This window comes from Elaeis guineensis, chromosome 2 (assembly GCF_000442705.2).
Source record: "Elaeis guineensis isolate ETL-2024a chromosome 2, EG11, whole genome shotgun sequence".
NCBI classification, from domain to species: Eukaryota; Viridiplantae; Streptophyta; class Magnoliopsida; order Arecales; family Arecaceae; genus Elaeis; species Elaeis guineensis.
In genome coordinates, this window is record NC_025994.2 from 124,941,456 (window position 1) to 124,961,706 (window position 20,251).

Consider the following 20,251-nt stretch of genomic DNA (forward strand, 5'->3'; position numbering starts at 1 on the left):
TAAAAGAAGAAAAACAGGATGGAGAATTGCAGAAATGTCAGTGACCATCCTGAACAAGATAATAATGTTTTGTTGGATGCTCACAAATGGCTCAGCTTTGTTCCCCAAAAGGTGGCAAGGTGTAAGGAAATAGCGCTAATAGAACAACAGAGAGGTTAAAAAATAATATTGTCCCAGATCAGTGGGGATCAGGTGGGAATCTTTTGTGTTATAGAAAAGCGGTAAGCAAGCATACCATGAGTAACCAATGATTATAGAAGGTCCTAAATGCAGCTGGTATGAAGGCTAAACATCAAGCACAGTACAATTAACATCAACTAGTAGTGCATGCGAAAGTAAGAAGGTAGACACATTCCATTTTATTACATGATAAGGATACGAATTCAAAAGCATTCCGGCTTGGAAGAGTTAATTAATCCCAGTAGACAAAGGAAACATTAGTATGAATATGTGTATGTATGCACGTATGTATGTGCTAGCTGACCTTGCATACGAAATCACTAAAGATATCCCCACGGTTCTATCATTTGGTAAAGAAGAAAATGATTAATGGAGCGTCGCACATTGGTTTTGCCATTATAAAATGCGCAAAATATTACTCCAATATATAAAAACTTGCTGAAGAAATAAATAAATCCAAACTGCTAAAATGTTAAACAATTTCTCCACCCACTTCTAAGAAGGATACTTATTACTGTTGCCGTGACAAAAACAAATAATAGGAGCAGTTTTTTTTTTTTGAAAAAAAGGAAGGTCAGGGAGATTAGAAATCCCGGCAAAATAAGGTGAATGAGGAAGGGGAAAAAGTCAAATCTCTGGAGGGAAAGAAGAAGAAGAAGAATAAGAGTGAGACAAAAAGCTTTTTCCTTCAACGACTAAACGTCATCCAAGAAGACCTGGAGGGAGGCTCACCATGGCAAGAACCACAGTCGAAAACAGGAAAGATTAGATTTTGATGCCGAAAATTGAATCTGGGATGAAAGAAAGATGGAGGAGAGATGAAATGTAGATAGCAGTTAGAGTTAGGTTTTTTTTTTTTTTTGGGAATAGAACTGTTAGGGTTACGGATGTAGTGGAAACTGTCCGCCCCCGCACCCACGAGGGCAGTTCAAGAATTATGTTCGAACAGGAAGTTTAGCGTACATAAAATCGCATGAAGTCGCGTCAACTTCACGGACCAAAACTTGACCTGCCGAGGAGCGACAAAAAGATCTCCGAACGAAAGAAAGAGAAAGAAACAATGCTATCGGCCCCTGCAATATACAAACCATCGCTTCTCTCCTCCTCCTCCTCCCACGCTTTCCCCTCCCTTCTTAATCTTTCCCACCGCCACCGCCGCCCAAGGTAAGATACTCCCTTCGCGCTTCACTTCAATCGATCGGATGCGCTGTTCTTGCGCCTTCTATCATCGTCCGAGAGTTCAAAGCCACAAATTTGATTTTTGTGGATAAACCCGTCTTCGATCATCTCTATGGCACCTTTTGATCACTTTTTTGGTAATCTATGAGGTCTCAGGCGAGTAAACTAGGTTTTAGATTCGTCAACAGATTTTGATCAGCTAGAAGGCATATGGTTGGACAGTCTATAATTGTTAGCTCTAATTTGTATTCAGAAATGTGTTATGCTGGTTTGTCGATGTAACTTCCTTATATGATTAACTGTATTTTTTTTTTTTTGGTGCTGTTATGATGCCCTATTTTTTGCTAATATAAAGGTTTGCTGATGCCTTGTATTTCATGATTTCTGATTTGTTATCATGTTGGATTTTTTTTTTTTTTTTGGAAATTTGATGCTCTGTCACCAGATGCTTGAATCCATGCTTTATTTTTACTCCTCCTCAGCTGGTGTTGTCTTCAATGTAATAATGTATAATTAGTAGCTTCCGATCAAAACATTCATTGATGTTTTTCTTTGGTGATGTGTCTCTCTGTTGTCACTGAGGGTTTACTTGTTAATCCATATAAATATGTTTTTTTTTCAAAAAACATCTTAACCAATTTACTGTTCCTTCTAGAGTGAAAAGCTGACATTGTAGTATCACTGGATGTTGCACAGTTATCTACGGTACTTCTGAGAGTATCATTTGTAATTTTTTTCTCACTATACAAGCTTGCTTCTAGTTTCATTCAAATGGGCCGTGTTAGAGCTGTGGCTTCACATATTGTCGGCTATCCTCGCATTGGTCCAAGGAGAGAGCTTAAGTTTGCTTTAGAGTCTTTTTGGGATGGAAGGAGCAGTGCTGAGGATCTGGAAAAGGTTGCCAATGATTTGCGCCTGTCTGTCTGGAAACAAATGGCTGATGCAGGAACCAAGTTCATTCCCTCCAATACCTTTTCATACTATGATCACATCTTAGATACGACTTCCATGCTTGGTGCAGTACCTCACAGATATGGATGGACTGGAGGTGAGATAGGATTTGATGTTTATTTCTCTATGGCCAGGGGTAATGCCACTCTACGTGCTATGGAAATGACCAAATGGTTTGATACAAATTAGTAAGTAATATAATCTTATCATCCATAATGCTAAAGCTGTCAGAGGACATACAATTGTTCTTCTCCAATTTTGCATGATTTCTCTCAATTTTGCTGAAAAGATGAACTTAAACCTAATAAGACTAATTACCTGTCAGGTGCATGGTTTGCAAATAATCAAATGATGTTGAGTAAAATGATGCTTCAAATGCAGTCATTATATAGTACCTGAACTGGGACCAGACCTTAAGTTCTCATATGCTTCCCATAAGACAGTTGCTGAATACAAAGAGGCCAAAGAGGTATGGAATATGAAACCAGAACTTCCTTTTTCTATTAGGCCTTAAAATCTACTGCTTTTCTGTTTATCCAAACCTTGTACACCGGATGTTGCTTATGTTCTGTTCTCACTATACAGCTTGGTATTGAGACTATCCCAGTACTCATTGGTCCAGTTTCCTACTTGCTACTGTCAAAGCTAGCAGAGGGTGTTGAGATATCATTTTCCCTTCTTTCATTGCTCCAGAAAATTATTCCAGTTTACAAGTAGGTTCTTGTGCAGGTTTTTCTTGCTAATTTTTATTAACTCCAGTGCTTGTCTAAATATTTTTATCTTTTCTTTTCTATGTCTTGGAAAGGGAAGTTGTATCAGAGTTGAAAGCTGCTGGAGCTACCTGGGTGCAGTTTGATGAACCGACACTTGTGCTGGATTTAGACTCTGATCAGCTGAAAGCATTTACAGATGCTTACACACAGCTTGAAGAGTCATTACATGGTTTGAATGTTCTTGTTGAAACCTACTTTGCTGACGTCCCTTCTGATGCATACAGGTAGGACTGAACATGGTCAGATATTATCAGACCATATCCCTTTCCATATCCGGTTCGGATTGTGTTAGGATAGAAATCTTTATATCTGATTGGATCCTGATACAGATTCCCATACATGCTCATGAATTTTGTCGGACGTCAAATCTGGATATGGATCCCAATACATGCTTATAAATTTTGCTGGATCGATCCGCATTCAGATATCCTTTAGAAAAAGTCTAAAAACCACATGGTGGGCAGTTTTGTGGGAACAAGTCCCATGGAGAAGTTAATGTGTCATATATCTTTCATTAGGGCTGAAAATAGGTTGGTATTATCCAACTGCATCTGTTTCTATATCTGATTGGGATCAGATTCGGATAGAAATCTTGGTATCGATTTGGATCATGATGTGTAATTATGAATTTTGCTAGATGTCGGAGCCAGATCTGTCTTTCCGATAAAAGAAAATCTAAAAACCACCTATATCAGGGAAAAAACCATTTACATACCACCTGTTGGTGACATCTCAATCAGATAGCAGCCACTGAGCTACCATGGCAATATTTAGTTTCGTTATATAATTATGGTTTATTATACTTATCTAAAACTTATTCACGTTATAAAATATAGTCATTTGAAATATATTGTGATATTTCATATTTCAATAACTAATTCTTTTCATGGCAAATTCAATCCTTTTATCCTTTTGATAAAAATGAAAAATAAATAATTTCATTTTATTCTTTATGATATTTTCAAAATCTTTTTATGCAGAATATCTATGACTTCAATATATTCCTATATTTGTATAGATTATTCTTACAACTTCTTTTAAACTTAGATAATTCATGATTCTTTTTATTTATGTTGCAATGAAAGAGCAAAAGTGGTATTTAATGTAAAAAAACTTTAATATCTTTTATACTATATATTTATTTATGTATTTCTTTAGTTTTAATATATTTTAATATAAATTTGGTCAGATTAGTGATCCAGAGACTTGGCCAAATCAGTCTCCATGCAAATTTAGTAACGATGCCTTTGACCATTACCCAGTTATTGTGCATCACATGCGATCTTGATAGTTGATTTCATTCCCATCCTTTATGATTATGCCACTTATGTTAGTTTTTATTATTGAGTTCTGCTCAAAATCTGATTCATATCTGAATAATATCTGACTTATGTTCATATTCGGGTAGAGAAAATATAAGTATAACTAATAATATCCCGACTTGTATCTATATGCATTTAAAACAAATACATGTGCTAATTTCGGTAGCTGTTTAATATCTGTAATCACTAGAAAAATATGCATACAAATATGGATATACCAATATCTGATTCATAATCGATCTGTTTTCAGCCCCCTATATAGGTCCCCTTTTTTTATCTTGTGAATGTTACAAGTCTGACCTATTTCTCTTTGTGCCTTGGCCCACCGTTATTTGACCTGCTATATTGAACTGCTTGTAGGGTTGTCACCGGATTGAGGGGAGTCTCAGCTATTGGGTTTGATCTTGTGCATGGAGAGAAGACTCTTAAACTGATCCAGAATCTTGGTTTTCCTCCTAACAAGTATCTCTTTGCTGGAGTTGTTGATGGCAGAAATATTTGGGCTAATGATCTGTCAGCATCTCTGAGAACCCTGAAAACCCTTGAGGGCATTGCAGGCAAAGGTTATTTCTTCCTTGTCTATATGGAAAATAATCTTCTATTTAATTTTATATATCATTTTAATTGTATTTCCAGGTCTAATAAGATTGCCCCTAGATCTGAATGGGAATATATTTTTGTTTCCAATGCCAAAAGACTTGTTTTTGCGAGACTTAGCTGAAGAGCTAATGTAACTCTGATGTTATCAATCATTTTGAGTATATTTTCCTCATTAGTTGTTTTAATGTGGGAACATTCTCATGATCGAGATGATCATCTTTCTTCTTGGTTGCAGAAAAACTTGTTGTTTCTACTTCCTGTTCACTTCTGCACACTCCTGTTGACTTGGTTAATGAAACAAAGCTGGACAGTGAAATCAAGTCTTGGCTAGCCTTTGCAGCACAGAAAATAATGGAAGTAAATGAGTTGGCAAAAGCATTGAGGGTTGAAAAGAACGAGGTGGATTTATCTTCTCTGCCTTCTTCTCTTACTAATAGTCCTTGTCCATGATTCATTCGATGTATTCTTTTACAGGCATTCTTTTCTGCAAATGCTGTTGCTCAAGCATCTAGGAAGTCATCTCCTAGAGTCAATGATAAGGCTGTTCAGGAAGCAGTAAGCACTGGAAAAATCTTTTTCCTTTTCTTTCATTCTTTTATGTCACTCTGCTCTAGTTTTGTTATTGTAATATTATGCATCTTAGGCATCTGCTTTGATGGGTTCTGACCACCAACGTCCCACCCCAGTGACCTCCAGGCTTGATGCACAACAAAAGAAACTGAACCTTCCCATTCTTCCAACAACAACCATTGGGTCCTTTCCACAAACTATGGACCTCAGGAGAATCCGTCGGGAATACAAAGAGAGCAAGTGAGTCTATCCATTTTATGCAATATACTTCTAGATTTATTATGTTTTACTAAATGAATTTCTATGATCTTGTTAAGTCATGCTGCAAAAGTAGGTGTTACAGGGTATGTAATTGTTTAACAAGAACCCTCATACTGAAAACTATTTTACACTCTTTTCTATCTCTAGTCTTGTTGTCTGAAAGCCTATGTTCACTGGACTCCATGTTTTGGTCAGAAAATTCTAATTGTAAAATGCTCCCGCTAGCGAAGTTTGCTATTATTCGCACCCTAAAGAGGATCATCTATCACTGCTTACAAGTTTGTGAATCATATCAATGATCGTCTATTTCTCATTGATTTTGATGGCCCTGCATATATTGGCAGGATATCTGAGGCAGAGTATGTCAAGGCCATCAAAGAAGAAATCAGTAAGGTTGTTCAGTTTCAAGAAGAACTCGACATCGATGTCCTTGTTCATGGAGAACCTGAGGTATGCTTGTTTCATAAATTATAAAAGATTGCATTCTCATCTGTTTTTTTTTTTATTCATTTTTCTTTTGTTCCTGAAACTCAATCACAAATTGACCACCCATATCATTTCCATTCATAATCTTGCAGCGAAATGACATGGTGGAGTACTTCGGGGAACAGCTGAAGGGATTTGCCTTCACTGTCAATGGCTGGGTTCAATCATATGGTTCGCGCTGTGTCAAACCACCAATCATCTATGGAGATGTGAGCCGGCCCAAACCTATGACTGTTTTTTGGTCTACAGCTGCACAGAGCATGACCACTCGTCCAATCAAAGGAATGTTAACTGGGCCAGTCACAATACTCAACTGGTCCTTTGTTAGGAATGATCGACTGAGGTTAGTTCCTTTTGGAAATTCTTCTTGTTCTTCATTTCTCTGTCATTTTTTCCTTTTGACCAATGAATCTTATAAGTTTTATCAGGTTTGAGACATGCTATCAGATTGCCTTGGCAATGAAAAATGAAGTTGAAGATTTGGAAGCAGCCGGTATTTCAGTGAGTATAATGTTATTGCTCAGGTTTAGTGTTAAGGTGGGAGAGGGATTTTCATATAACATGCTGTTGGTTATGTAGGAAATACATTTCCCCTAAAGTATAATCACGGATCTAAAAGTTCCATGATTATCTTTTTAATTTCTAAACTTATATATGAAGTTTCGGTTGCAAATAATTCATGGGTGATCTAAAGCTGCAGCTTTGAGAAAATCTAGGATACAATTAATTGCAATTTTACCAAAAATATAATGCTTATATTGTAATTCATTGTTTTTTACTCTAATGGCATTTGCAGAATTGAATCATGAACATTGAGTATGATGTCATGATTAAATGCATGAATTGCGTGGTTCTTATAAACTTAGTAAGGAAATCAGTAGAAAAGAGATTTCAGCTCTATGAACTTTATTATGTGAAGAACAAAAGTATGAATTATCTCAAAGCATTTTAGCCATAAGTTCACAGAACAAATCACCTATCATGCATTACATGATTTGTATTGCCTGAATACCTTTTAATGAGCCTGTGGAGGCATAGTTATTGGCATGGTGAGGTTTTTCTTTTATAGGCATTAGCTCAATATGTTTCTCTGCCTTTTCTTTTGAATCTTATTTTGCTCAATATGCAGTTGTAGTTTTTAGGTCAGTTTTTATATCTTCTTGTTTTATCTGCAGGATTATCTTTAACTTATATGTGAGGACTGGTTTTTCAAATTAGTAATGCTTTATTTATTATGCTCACTGCATAGTGTTTGTCTATTAGTTCTATTATGTTCTTAGTAAGTTCTTTAACATTTCAGCTCAGGAAATCAGGTGAACATTTGAATCTGGAACAGTTAAAAAGAGTTTGTATGAACTTATTACAATCTGTGGTGTGTGAATAGGTGATCCAGATCGATGAGGCTGCTCTTCGAGAAGGGCTACCACTACGCAAATCAGAGCAAGCCTTCTATCTTGACTGGGCAGTGCATGCTTTCAGAATAACAAGCTGTTATGTGAAGGATACAACTCAGGTATGGTGATAAACCCACAATCATTTGATCTACATCTTATAGAAATATAATCTTGCCCCAAAAGGGAACAATTTAAGTTGTCTACGGCCTCACAAACTATTTTTTTATGTGCTGCCTACAACAGCCATTGCTACAATGCTTGGTGATTTATTCTCTTCTTTCATTTGCTCTTCCGATGTCTACTTGATACATCGTCATTTCCAAATTTATGGATATGCTCTTCTCCTACATTCCCAAGTTGACGTCTTATTTTGCCGCATCAAGATACTCTAAGACACTTTATTATGTTCTTAGAGTTGAAATCCAAATCTGATTCTCAACACGTTTACAGTATCCTTTTCACAAAGTCAAGTCTAATACAATGACATGTGATATTCTAAAATTTTTAGAATGTTTTCTGTACATATTACCATGAAGAAGTTAACATACTTTTAATCTTGTTGATTATTTTAAAGGGTGGTTTATGATATATGTTTATCTAACATCTTGTCTTTATGACGTACAGATCCATACGCATATGTGCTATTCCAACTTCAACGACATAATTCACTCGATCATTGACATGGATGCTGATGTGGTCACAATTGAGAACTCACGATCTGCTGAGAAACTCCTTTCAGTCTTCAGGGAAGGGGTGAGATACCATGCAGGGATCGGTCCTGGGGTTTATGACATCCATTCCCCTCGGATCCCATCTACTGAAGAGATAGGGGACAGCATCAACAAGATGTTGGCTGTCCTGGAGAAGAACGTACTCTGGGTTAATCCGGATTGTGGTCTCAAGACCAGGAAGTTCTCGGAGGTTAAACCAGCTCTGGCCAACATGGTGGCTGCAGCACAATTGCTCAGAACTCAGCTGGCAAGCGCCTAGTGATTGTATGAGCTTATCGATAATTCTAGGCGTTGTTGAACTTGTGCAAGAGATGTAGATCTAGCAAGTCGAATTTGTTTATTTGAAGTTTTGTGGCAATATCTCAGCAAAATCACTTTGCTTTCTCTTTCTACTCATTGCCCAACTCACAGATTACAAGGATTCAACAGTTTCATGGTCAATATCTTCAAGACAAAACATAGATGATACCACAACAATTTAAGGAAAAAAAAAATGGTTTCACAACAAATGCTGGGTTCCTTGCTCCTACGAGTACAGGCAAGTCAATTTGTGTACACAATTGTTATTAAAATAACTTTTTCAGTGAGGGGAAAACATTTTGCATCTATCATTTGGATAACTACCAACTCTTTCCTCAAGCGCTGTACAGTGGCTCCTAGAATGGATCTTACAGAAATAAAAAATAGAAAAAAAATGCAAAGACTATTAAACGGGATGAATACTAAAAACTAATGTGAAAATTCTCCACCCCCCACCCCCGCCTCTCTCTCTCTCTCTAAGCTTTTTCATGGTTAGCAGACCATGGCATCCCAAAAGTCATCTCAAACTGCAAAATTACAAATACTCATGTCTCAGATAGAATCTTTCCTAGGACATGTTCTTTTATTATGCCCCCTCTCTAAGCAGAAACTACATAAATAAGTACTTTTAGTAGAAGAAACCTGTGTGCCTTCTTGGGTATTTGAAAAGACTGCTTCTGTTTCAGTAGATTTTGGACATGTTCTACGATTATGGCCATTCTGGCCACATAATGTGCACCGACGGGAGGTACTCTGGTTTCCCCTCTTCGGTGCTCTCTCTACCTTGGATCTTCCACAAGTCCGACGGTTGTGTCCCTTTTCCCCACATAAGCGACATCGGAACTGCAACTTACCTAAGTTTTTCCTGATTGTTGGGCAGTAGTATCCTCTGTGCCCTTCCTCCCCGCAGTTGCGGCAATAAAATTTCACTCCTGGCAAGCAGAGGAAAGCATCTTTACTACAGAATGTTAAATTCATACAACAAAATAACTATCTAGTCATCGTTGATGTGCATAAAGTGATAACTCTCTCTATGTAAAACATAGTTGAGGATATCTTCCATAGATTCGCACAGCACACAGGATGTTGTCTAGAAACTTTGCTATGGCAAGTTTGGAGCCAACATGCAAAACCATAAATCATGCCCTCTGGACCGCATTCCACCTCCACTCCCCGCTTGCCTTCCACTTCCACCTTATCACTTCATGATCATACTTAAGCACATCTCCCTGTCTATTCTTAAACCTAAAAACAACCCTTATAGATGGAGCACACTTGTCATTGCTCCTCCATAGCTCACACGATTCTTGGTGATGGTTGCAAAAGAGTGACTCATGTGGCGTGAGCTGCTGTTTGGTATGTTCATATCAAATGTGGTGCCAACCAAAACCAATCCACTGATGGATCAGGTTGAAGCTACTCGATATAGAATCTGATGTGACTCACACCAAAAATGGCCCATTGCCACCCACACTGTGTACCAAATGCCATGTAAATCGAGAAGAAATCTAGTTAGTTTCGGTAAATGAACTCAACTCTAAAGAATCAGATAATATTGCTATACATTCTGTTGCTTAATCCTATGTTTGGTCACCACAACTGTGGACCAAAAGCTTGTTCCAAGTATGCAATTTTCTTTAACAAAAGTGAATCAACTAACCTTTCATGGCTATGCTTCTCTTAATGCGATTCTCTGGATCACCAAAAAAAGCTTTCATAGCTTCAGAAGCTTGCAACCTTGCTTCAGCAGTCCCTTTTGCTTTCTTTATAAAAGAATTAACATGGACGCACAAATTAACATCTATGTGATATTCAAAATATATGCGTATCCACTGCCAGCCTCTACCATGTGTATATAACAGACTCAAGTTTTAAAAATAGCAACGGCTGTTACCTTGATTGAAGCTACTCTTTGAGCATGTAGAATAGGATCTCTGTGTATAATCTTCATACGCTTACTAAACAATCCTGTTTTCGCATTGAGACTCTGCAATTAAAAAACTAATAACTACTTAGTAAGCAATAGGTTTAATTAGCCTGCCAAAACAAGCAGTGGTTAAGTAACAGTTAGAACTTGCAACTACATTTTTTTTTTTTAAAATTCCAAAATACCATGAAACACCTAAAAAGGCTAAAACAATCTTTTTACAGTAATCTACATCTATATAGCCCGTGTATATGTGTATCTTGGGGAGGGGAAAGGACCGGTGCATGGACTTAGGTGCAAGCTGATATGATTGTTTTGATTGACACATGAATACTACTGTAAAACATGCATTCGTATGTTTAAATATGAAAAGGCTAATGTGAACAGAGCAGGCACTGGGAATCTGGGATAGCAAGGACAGGGAACACAACCACAGCAGATGGTACAATATAATGGGTAAACAGTAGTTCAGCTGACTTGGAGCTTCTCCTTTCTTTGTGAGCATGAAAGCTCCTGTTGTTTGGTTCCCATTTTGATGTTCATGAAACTTTTACAGTTTTACTGCTTCTCAAATATCATCAACCATATAATACTTCATGACATGGGAATATATATGGCATGCTTGCCTGATTAAATAAAACACAAATTTGATGACATTATCAGCCATATCTATCAGATTAATTATTCATTTAAAGTGTTCAGAAGTACAGGTTTTGTCATTTTTTTACATAAAGTTGCAAGCTCCTGGTCAGAAAAGAATATACTCTTGCATGTTTAAGAGGCCTTGTCCTTTTCTCCTCTTCAATAGAAGATACGGCAATGCATGGAAAGCAAGTAGTATAACCAATGAAAGATGGGAACTAATTTCTAAAGTTTCAAGGGGATTGGAATATGATTATTTAGTAAACACAAGAAAGAGAAACTAACCCTCAGTGATCTGCTGATCTTTAAGCTAACTTCAGGAGATGGTGACTGGTATACACGTTTTGATTTTCTTGAAAAATCAACATTTATATCCAGTTTGTCGACTTCATCATCTTCCTTCACCTTTAGAGGAGAGCTGCAAACAAAATGTTAATAGGAGATAAGCATACTAACAGCCCTCAGAAGTTAGAATCAACCACAGTTTTTTAAATTGTTCATTAATATATGCAAAAATATGACATGAAAGCAAAATAAATTCCATAAGAGTTATCACTTTAGAATCAACTCTCTCATCTCTTATAGCTCGTATGCAGGTTTTTTCTTTTCATACCTGAAGACATGCGTTCAATCTTGGATGCAGTCTAAAATGATCGAGAGTGGAGTAAGTACCTAACCGATGCAGTTTGCATTGGGATGGATGCTTTGCCAACCACTATAAAATACAAATATATTGAGTCACTGCTGTTAGATGTATACCCTAGAAGTCAATCTTAACTAATACATATCATATTTATAGAATATGATTTTGCACTTAATGGACAGTTTTAATTCCATTCATGTTGTAAATGTCCATGAATCATCCAAGAGATTAACAAGATGATGACACATATTCTCAAAGAGTTACAAATTTGAGACATGTGTCATTGATGGTTAATTCCTAAATTGCTTCTAGTCGTAGGATCATCATGGGAACGATGATTGATCCAGATAGACTGATGCACGGATTGCTTCCTTTGGATAGATGAGCCTCGAATCTGCAGTGTAAAAACACTGGAGCAAGAGTGCAGATGGTTATTAGAGAATAACTAACACTGAGCGTGACCAACACGAAAAATCACATGGATGTCTGCTCACTCATTAGTGACTTTCTCAATACTGCAGTAGCGAGACTGATCTTTTAACCTGCGATGCCACGGCTGCTTACAGTGAGGCTGCTGGAGTTTGACTACACATAAACATGATCTCAATAAGTCCTTGAAGTAGATATTGGTGACAGTTGGTCTACTGTAGGAGCAAGGTATATATTTAGATGGGATCTATTGACCTTAGCAGAAAGTAGTCCTATGTGATTTATGAGACTGAGTTCAAAAGTCCTAGACCAAGGCAGTGTGATTGATGGAAAAGAGTTTTCATGGATATTCACAGTATGAACTCGAGTCGAATAAATCTTATATATGACTGACAGTGAGGTTTGACGAGTTATCCATGACCTCCGTCTAGTCGGAACTCACGATAGAAGGATTGTATCACACGTTAACTGCACCTAGAGGTTCATCACTTTTATTCTATTGGATTGCCACTACATTCTGCTAGGTGTTACTGATGGATTATGGAGCTCATGAGCATCATCTTGATGATCGATGATTCTTGATGGATAGAGTTGAAATGGTTCCAACTCATTGAAAGGAATTTCGATGATGTCGTGGTAGAGATCATAATATACCTCATTACCAGACAGAATAGAACATATGCGGTCACACACAAAAGAGGCTTTTGACTGATCAGATGGTTGAGTTGCGATTATGAATCGTAATAGGATTTAATTATCAATTTGATTGATGATTAAATCAATGTAAAATTTGCAATGTTCAATTCACTAAGTGTTAGTGAATTTTTAGGAGGATTCAATTTGCAATTGGATTGCAATAGGACTCAATATGATTGAGCTATGGGGTTCAAATTAGATTTAATTGAATTTGATTCAATTTAGTTTGATTTGGTTTTGATTGGATCAAGCTCTATTGGATAACAAGCTTGATTGGATCATGCCCTGTTGGTTATGAGATGACCTTATATCCAAGAAATCAATCCCTAGTTTGATGAGATTTAGCCTAACTAATTTTCTAATTGGATTAGGACTTAATTGAATTCCTAATTAAGCTAAGACCTGATTAGTTATTTGGTTATAACTAATTCCTAAGTTAGTTAGAATTGATCCAAGAGTTAGTTAAGGATTTGAACCAAGATTCAAGATTTTCTAGTTTGACTAGGAATTCATCTTTTCTTGGCCGCCTACCCCATCTTCACACCACTTATTTGAGGCTGCTCCAAATACTCCATGCTACCTATTATTTGCGCCAAGAGTTCACACTAAAACAGCCGAGCCCTTTTATTTCTTACATGCCAAAAAGATTGGGAGTTTGGCTCCTAATTAATTCCCTAGTCCATGCGCAAATAGGACTCCTATTACATGTCTAGAAAAGAGGATCTTTTGGGCATCAAAAAGGAGGAGAAAAACCATGATACCTGCTGGTTGTTCATGGCAAAAATCAGAGGAAGTGCTGCTGGTTTTGAGCATCAAAATCAGATGAGTGCTCCTTCCTTGGCGTGAGAAAAAAGTGAGGAACAGGGTCTTCCTCATGGGCTGAAGAAAGAAAGAAGAGTCTTCCTTCTTGTGGTCTGATTTTAGAAAGGAAAAATTCCTTTTAGAGGCATGCAAAGGAAGAAGAAAAAGAGTTTTCTTCATGACGTGAAAAAGGAAGAGAGATGGGTTCTCTCATATGTGGAAGAAAAGAGAAAAAAGGATTCTTCTCTAGATCTCCAGCGCAGAGATCATATGCATGGTTTCAAGAAGAAAAGAAAAGGGTCTCCTTGTTCTTCTTCATTTCCCTTTCATTCTCCCGATTTTTTTCTTCTCTAAGAGTGTTTTGAGAGAAAAGAATTCTCATCAACCGTCAAGATGCGATCTTTGTAAGAAAGCTAATACTCCAGTGAGATCAAAGACTTTTGATCAAATCAAGGTCTTCTGTGGATATCCGTAGAGGTCGGATGCTTGTGCGACTTCAAGGGACCTATTGAAGATATCCGAGATTATCAGATCACAGATGAAGATCAACCCGTGCAAAGATCCAGACTTGAAGAAAGAAAAAGCAAAACAGGTACGCGATCTGATAGCATGTTTATTTTCAGATTAAAATCAGATTACGTTATTTTTTGTATATGAACTAGATCCTTAGGTGTTTACATATGATGTATGCGTGTTTAGATTAAAAGCGTTTTAATTTGTTATTCCGCTGCATTTTGATTTTGAAAAATTTTGAAATCCACATACACGAACACCTACAAAATTCCAATAGTGACATCAGAGCCATGGGTTCATATGTATGAAAATAACATGCATGATTTGAAAAAAAATTTCAAAATCTGATTTTTAATCCATACATGAGATGTATACCTATTTAATTTAGATCTGAAAAGGATTTTCAGAACTGATTTTGATTCGTATATATGATATATGAAAGCATGCTTAGATCTGAAATTAATATGTATAATCAGAATTTTGTTCATATATGTGATATGTGATTGCATGTTTAAATCTGAAATTAATTTCTATAACTTAAATTTATTCATATATATGATGTATGATTGCATGCATGATCTGAAAATTATTTTGAGATTAAAAACTTACTTTTCATGCAAAAAATTTAGATCTGAAAATTTAGATTTAAGATCTGAAATTTGTGTTTGTACATGAGGAATTGATCATAGGTAGATCAAATTAGGTCATGTAATTGGATTAGACCTAAGATTTTGATTAGATCATAATGGATCTAAATCGATTTAGCGGTTGATCAAACCGAGTCTAGTGTTGATTAGGGTTAGGTCAATAGAGCTTAAGATCATACAATTATTGTAGATCGAGTCGATTGACATCCATATGTAAAATCAATTAACCTAAAGACCTAATTTGACTTTATGGGTTGGGCCTGATTTGCCTAAGCTAACTTATTTGGACCAATTGACCAATTGATGTCTAAAACAAGTAATTGAGAGGTGGTTACTTAATTAGGACTCTTGATCCAATCAAAGGGAAGCCTCCCACTGATCTTCACTTATCTGGTCAATTTGGAAGATTGAGTCTTGAATGTGGTTGCTTGACGGTTTAATTTAATCTATGCCAATTAGATCAGTAATGTGATGACTGATTAGATCAGACCTGAATTAAACCTCCCCATAAATATTAAGCTTTCGGTATTCCAACATTATAGATGTGCAGGCATGCTATCGACGTTGATTGTTCTCGACTGATCACAGTGATTCAGTTGCATCGGGAATACACAACCACTCTATTAGCAAAGAATTGCTCTAGGATAAAAATGAGATTGGACCCAATATCTGTCAGATGAGGAACCTAATGACGACTTTGCATCTGCTTGTGAACGGTGAATCGAACTTAACTAAGAAGTGTGGTCAATATCTGTCAGATGAGCCCACATGACTTAGAGACAATATCGCTACAACATGCTTAGAGAAGCATATGGACAAGGAGTTGCCCATGCATCAGTATTCATGTTACCAATATCTGTCAGATGAGATACACAGTATGGGTGAGACGGCAACATCTACTAGAAATCCAGTTGTCGCGTTAGGATTTTCGCTTCTCCACCCGAAAAGTGTCGAGATCCGACAAAATAGTAGGAGTCTATTTGTTTCTTAAAGTCCCTAGAGCAAATTATAAATCAAACACAAACATCTAATTAGAATCTTTGCTCTCTGCAGTTTACTGTGTCAGCTTCTAACCTTCTAGGTCGAATCCTAGATATCAACTGTTTAATCGAAACTAATTACATAAACTGGCTCAGAAATCTAAGAATCATTTTTAGTTTTAGAAATTAAGTCATGTTCTTGATATTAGCCCATCCATTCCATAGTCAATGAGCTATTCTTGACAAGTGGATGGATAATGACAATAGAGATAGGTGCTGTAAATTGGAATCCATGCGTGATGAACTCCAATGCGTGCATAAAGATATGTACACTGCCAACGACACATGCTGATTCATCTACAAAAGTTGTGAGATGATTAGAGTCGAACAGCGCATAAGATGCGCAATGGGCAGTCAGTCCATGATCACTGTTTGACAATGATCAAGGACATTAAGGAACTTGAGAAACTTGACATGACCATGCACAAAGAATTGCTAGTGAATTTGATCCTGCAATCCCTTCTTATTTTGTATGAGTAGTTTATAGTAAACTACCATATGAATAACCCTGATAGCACCTTATTTGGATTGGTCAAAATATTGGTAACTAAGGAACCTTGAAAAATTTAGAGATACAAACCTGGAGAGCCTAAAGAAAAGGACACGCCTTGGGAAGGCATATCGGAATTGCTCAAACTGATCTTACGATTTTCATTTCTCCCAGTTGAGTATTAGACTCTAATGCCTGTTGATGCACTTTAGTACAGAATCTAAGAGAATGCAAAAGATTGAGGAAAGGTAAAGTAACCCTTCGAGTTGACAATAGGGCAAGAGTTGCTGCTGTGACTGTGGACACCTAACATCCGCGACTACCGTTTGGATTTAGTTCTAAGAGACAGTCTTTATCATTTGCATGGTGATGCATCTATGAACTTATTTGAACATACAATGAGTGCCAATGGATCTGAGAGATCCAGAGTTGAGATGAACCTGAAATATGTGGTAGCTTAGGCTAGGTCATATAGAAGAAGAAATGATTTACAGACTGGAGAAACATGAGCTCTTAGGGACCACTGACATACTTGCCCTTATACACATTTGATGTGTGCGGTGCATTTGATGTGCCAAACAAGGAAGGTTATCTCTACTTTATTACCTTTACCGATGATCAATCATGGTATGGATAGGTGTATGAGATACAATTCTGATGCCTTTGAAAAGTTCAAAAAATTCAGATGTGAAGTAGAGAAGTAAATCGAAAAAATCCTAAAAATACTTCGATTAGATCGAAGAGGTAATGCCAAAATAGAGAATTTCTCAGTTATCTCAAGGAAAATAACATAGTTTCACTATGGATCCCTCTTAATAAACCTCAGCTCAATGAGGTATTTAAAAGGAGAAATAGGACTTTATGAGATATGATCCGATCCATGATGAACTTCACTAATTATCTTTGTTTCTTTAGAAACATGCTTTAAATTTATCTATTGAATAAGGTGTCCTCTAAATCCGTTCCTACTATGAGATATGGCATGATAAAAAATCGAATCTCGATCATCTTAAGATTTGAAGATGTCCAGCCCATGTCAAAGACAGTAGGTGGACAAGTTAGAGGCTAGGTCTATGAGAACTCATTTTATAGGATATCCTAAAGAGTTTGGGATACTACTTTCCTTCCTAGAGGATCACAATGCGATTGTGATCCATCATCCTATCTTCTTGAAAAATTATTTATCCAAGATAAAGATAGTCGGAGGATAAGCTCAAAGAGTCTCTGAAAGCAACCAGTCATGGAACCTATGGAATCTATTCATGATAAGCCAATACATGTATTACCTACACCTCATAGATAATATAAGATCTCCCATACTTCTGAAAAGTACTTGGTATGCTTACAGAAGATTTAAGAAAAGTATTTCTCATGAGAGATAAGAAACATAGAGATGATTCCAAAACCTACGAGGTGATGTCGGACATCGATCCCGAGAAATAGATGTGTAGATAGCCTTCCTAAATGAATATCTTGAAAAGATATCTATATGGAATGGCCTATGAATTTTACTTCCAATGATGGAGATCACAAATTGCTATGATCCATATATGGACTTAAACAAATATCTCAGAGTTGGAGTATTCGTTTCAATGGTGTAATCAAATTATTTGATTTCATCAAGAACGATAACTCATGTATTTACATGATGATCAATGGGAGTGTCCCATGTTGACATCGATTAAAATGTGATTGTATATAGAATTCTCCATAAAAGACCTAGGGCAAGCATCCCATATTCTGAAAATATAAAAGTCTATAAAGATAGATTGCTTGAATTTTCATAGAAAAATATGTAGAAAAGATGCTGAAAGGGTTCAGCATAGAAATCTTCAAGAGAGATCTGCTACCCTCTTAGGCATAGGAGTATGCCATGTTATGTACTTGACTTGATATAACCTTTGCTGTAAATGTCACGAGCAAATATCAATCGAATCCAGGCTAGGAGCGCTGGATTGTTGCGAAAACATCCCTAAGTACTTAAGAAACATTAAAGATTTGTTCTTGATTTTTGGAGAAGAATCAAAGCTAAGAGTGGGAGGATATACTGATTCAAACTTTAAGTCTGATACTGATAATAAAATGTCTACATCAGGGTGCGTTCTTGTGCCATGTTGGATCGATATGTTGAAAGGGTTCCAAACAATTGATCAATAGAAGCTGAATACGTTGTAAATGTGTACGATGCACTCTGATTCTTATGATAGTTATGAAACTAGATGTCATACCATCAGATGCCATGACACTAACCGCAAAGATAATGGCCCATAGCCCTCGCTAAGGAGCCAAGATCTCATTAGATATCCAAGCACAAAGAGCAGCAGTATACGCGACTACCTTGAGTAGAAATACATAGAGGTGTAGAGAGTAGACTCCACATAGGATGTGGTAGGCTCAAGTCACTTAGCCAGCCGAAGACCGAAACATGTCTTGAAAAGAAGAGGCTTAAATACATGACAGATTGACTTTACTGCAAGTGAAAGATTATTAGATGTATGCCCTAGAAGTCAATCTTGGCTGACGCATATCATATTTCTAAGCAGTGTTATTAAACCCGACCCGGCCCGACCGATCGATCGAAAACTCGATGACCCGACCATGGGACCGGGCCGGTCATTTAATTGGACTGTTTATGTTTAAAACCTGGGATAAATCCGTCCAAACCGATCGATTGGATCGCGAACCATTTGACCCAGCGTAACCCGATTGAGCTTTGGGCGTAACATGATTGGTGGCGACGCCGGAGGCGGCGAGGGACGCAAGGCGATGGTGGTGTCCGACCGATATAAGATCTTCGTTAAGATGGGATCTTTGGGCTCGAAAGCGACAGAGAAGCTTCGTGAGTGGGACAAAAAATGAGATTTAGAAGGTGGAGAGGGGTTAGTGGATGGGCGAGTGTCTACCTTAAGGAGAAGGACGTTGGTGGTGGAATCAAGGGAGCAGACGGCATTGGGGAAGAGGGAGTCGTCGGCAAGGTCGTGGCTGTGGAGGAATAGGAGTGAGGGGGCACCATCGAAATTGATCAGGATCTCAAAAATTGGGGTCTAAAGGAGGCGGCCAGCATCGAGGCCGAGAGGGCCAAACTCTTGGGGGATAACGTGGCAGGCCGCGACAGAGAGGAAGCCCCAGAGGATGCAGACGATGTTGCCGAGCTCGGGGTTCTGGTGGACTTAGATGCCGAGAAGGGGGGAGACGGCGGAGAGGAAGTGACAGAGGGCGTTGTAGGAGTGGACGCCGGAGCACCACCAGAGGAGGTCGGATGGCGAGCCGAGGCGGCGGCACTGGGCGAGCCAGGCCTTCTCAGAGGTGGCGACGGCAGCGCGAAGGCCGCGGCAACAGAGGGCGAGGCTGCATAGGTTGCAGGACTGAAGGTGGCCGGAGATCAGTCCCAGCACATCCGCCTCCTCCTCCCTCCGCCTCCTCCGTATGGGATCTCCTCCCTCCACCTCCTCCACCTCCGCTTCACCCCCTCCACCTCCTCCTCTGTTTGTGCATTGATCCGTCAGTTCAACCGTTGACCCGATGGTTGAACCGCTGACCCACTGACCCGATGCCTTGTCTGGGTCAATACCCGGGCTGGGTTTAATAACTTTGTTTTTAAGATATGATTTTGTACTTAACGGACAATTTTAATTTCATTCATGCTGTATGTGTCCATGAATCATCCAAAGGATTA

At 37.9% G+C, this 20,251-nt stretch overlaps 2 protein-coding genes across 7 annotated transcripts in view; one reads left to right on the top strand and one right to left on the bottom strand.

The window, feature by feature from the left end:
- Positions 1 to 20,251, bottom strand: part of LOC105054087 (uncharacterized) — a 30,984-nt gene that overhangs the window by 4,815 nt on the left and 5,918 nt on the right. For 3 of the 5 annotated variants that reach the window (XM_010935611.4, XM_010935537.4, XM_073250954.1), the window contains 4 exons: positions 11,602 to 11,734; positions 10,642 to 10,734; positions 10,408 to 10,510; positions 8,981 to 9,679 (listed from right to left, as the gene is read on the bottom strand). In XM_010935611.4, coding sequence (XP_010933913.1) covers positions 9,300 to 9,679; positions 10,408 to 10,510; positions 10,642 to 10,734; positions 11,602 to 11,734 — 709 coding nt within the window. In that variant the 3' untranslated portion in view covers positions 8,981 to 9,299. Of the gene's footprint in view, positions 1 to 8,980; positions 9,680 to 10,407; positions 10,511 to 10,641; positions 10,735 to 11,601; positions 11,735 to 20,251 lie in introns of those variants that run through there. The other 2 variants (XM_073250955.1, XM_073250956.1) reach the window with 2 other exon arrangements.
- Positions 798 to 8,839, top strand: LOC105054007 (5-methyltetrahydropteroyltriglutamate--homocysteine methyltransferase 1). 2 transcript variants are annotated; one of them, XM_010935410.4, is made up of 14 exons: positions 798 to 1,344; positions 2,121 to 2,498; positions 2,692 to 2,779; positions 2,896 to 3,023; positions 3,116 to 3,307; positions 4,766 to 4,968; positions 5,241 to 5,404; positions 5,480 to 5,560; positions 5,649 to 5,815; positions 6,181 to 6,286; positions 6,415 to 6,665; positions 6,751 to 6,823; positions 7,707 to 7,835; positions 8,341 to 8,839. In XM_010935410.4, exons 1-14 carry the CDS (start codon positions 1,154 to 1,156, stop codon positions 8,704 to 8,706), a joined length of 2,517 nt encoding a protein of 838 aa, XP_010933712.1. In that variant the 5' UTR covers positions 798 to 1,153; the 3' UTR covers positions 8,707 to 8,839. The 2 variants fall into 2 exon arrangements, with proteins under 2 accessions (XP_010933712.1, XP_073107054.1); XM_073250953.1 differs by lacking the exon at positions 798 to 1,344 and having other exon boundaries at positions 2,265 to 2,407.

Excerpts from the sequence above, each read along its gene's own strand:
- LOC105054007 (XM_010935410.4), top strand. The coding sequence starts at position 1,154 with ATGAAGTCGCGTCAACTTCACGGACCAAAACTTGACCTGCCGAGGAGC. Across the intron at positions 2,780-2,895 it reads AATACAAAGAGGCCAAAGAG|CTTGGTATTGAGACTATCCC; the intron begins GTATGGAATATG and ends CTCACTATACAG. Across the intron at positions 3,024-3,115 it reads AAAATTATTCCAGTTTACAA|GGAAGTTGTATCAGAGTTGA; the intron begins GTAGGTTCTTGT and ends TGTCTTGGAAAG.